General features: G+C 48.8%; 1 protein-coding gene across 2 annotated transcripts in view; it reads left to right on the top strand.

Annotated features, from left to right (window-relative positions):
• The first annotated feature begins 706 nt into the window (after nt 1-706).
• The window catches only part of LOC125037630 (heparanase-like), a 20,247-nt gene continuing 19,777 nt past the window's right edge, over nt 707-1,176 (top strand). The window contains exon 1 of one of the 2 annotated variants that reach the window (XM_047630834.1): nt 707-1,176. This exon is cut by the window's right edge and continues 141 nt beyond it. In XM_047630834.1, the coding sequence (XP_047486790.1) occupies nt 783-1,176 (394 nt within the window). In that variant the 5' untranslated portion in view covers nt 707-782. The other variant, XM_047630833.1, reaches the window with a different exon arrangement.

Here is a 1,176-nt window from a genome sequence, read left to right as displayed (position 1 = left end):
ATAACTTCCCTCCATCTAGAACTTCCCTCCATCTAGAACTTCCCTCTATCTAGAACTTCCCTCTATCTAGAACTTCCCTCCATCAAGAACTTCTCTCCATCTAGAACTTCCCTCCATCTGGAACTTCCCTCCATCTAGAACTTCCCTCCCTCTAGAACTTTCCTCCATCTAGAACTTCCCTCCATCCAGAACTCCAATCCATCTAGAACTTCCCTCCATCTAGAACTTCCCTCCCTCTAGAACTTTCCTCCATCTAGAACTTCCCTCTATCTAGAACTTCCCTCCATCCAGAACTCCAATCCATCTAGAACTTGCCTCCATCTAGAACTTCCCTCCATCTAGTACATTTAAAATGTTACCTCCAGAGTTCCCTCCCATATCATATTCTCACCCTCCTGTGTTCCCTCCAGCTGAGTGTTCCCTCCATCTTGGAATTTCCTCGATTCCAGAGTTCCCTCCGTCCCTCCCTCCGTCTCATGTTCCCTCCAGCTTTCCCTCCATCTTTTCTTCCCTCCATTCTATGTATTCATTACCTTCATCTTAGACATCCCTTCATGTCTCCATCTCATGTTCCTTCCCTCCGGCCCTCCCTCCATCTCATATTCCTTCCCTCCGGCCTTCCCTCCATCTCAATTCCTTCCCTCCGGCCTTCCCTCCATCCTATGTTCCCTCCATCTCAATTTCTTCCCTCCGGCCTTCCCTCCATCTCATGTTCCCTCCCTGCCACCAGGTCCCCCTTATTGCTGACCTTGACCCGAGCCCTGTCCCCCGCCGTGCTGAGAATGGGGGGGTCAGCTGCTAATTTCCTGACCTATGACCCCCAGGCAAGGTCACAGGTGTCAAGGAACGAAGAAGGAGAGGAGGAAGAAGAGACGATAATTGAGGAAGTGAGACACGATAGAGAGGAGATAGGAATGGATGACGATGAAGATGAAGGAGGAAAAATGGGTAGAAAAGGAGATTTTAACGAAGTAGAGGAGGCGGAACACGATGAAAGACGGGACGAAGAAGAAGAAGAGGAGGAGGAAGAAGGAGAAACACCGATTATCGCATCAACTCATCTCCCGGAGGAATACGAAGACGAAAGAGAATATGACGAAGGCGATTACGAAGAGGAGGAGGAAGAAGAGGAAGAGGAAGAAGAAGAAGAAGAAGAAGGAGAAAGAGAAGAAGATT

The sequence above is a fragment of the Penaeus chinensis genome, chromosome 23 (genome assembly GCF_019202785.1).
Source record: "Penaeus chinensis breed Huanghai No. 1 chromosome 23, ASM1920278v2, whole genome shotgun sequence".
NCBI classification, from domain to species: domain Eukaryota; kingdom Metazoa; phylum Arthropoda; class Malacostraca; order Decapoda; family Penaeidae; genus Penaeus; species Penaeus chinensis.
This window is presented reverse-complemented; position numbering and strand designations above follow the sequence as displayed.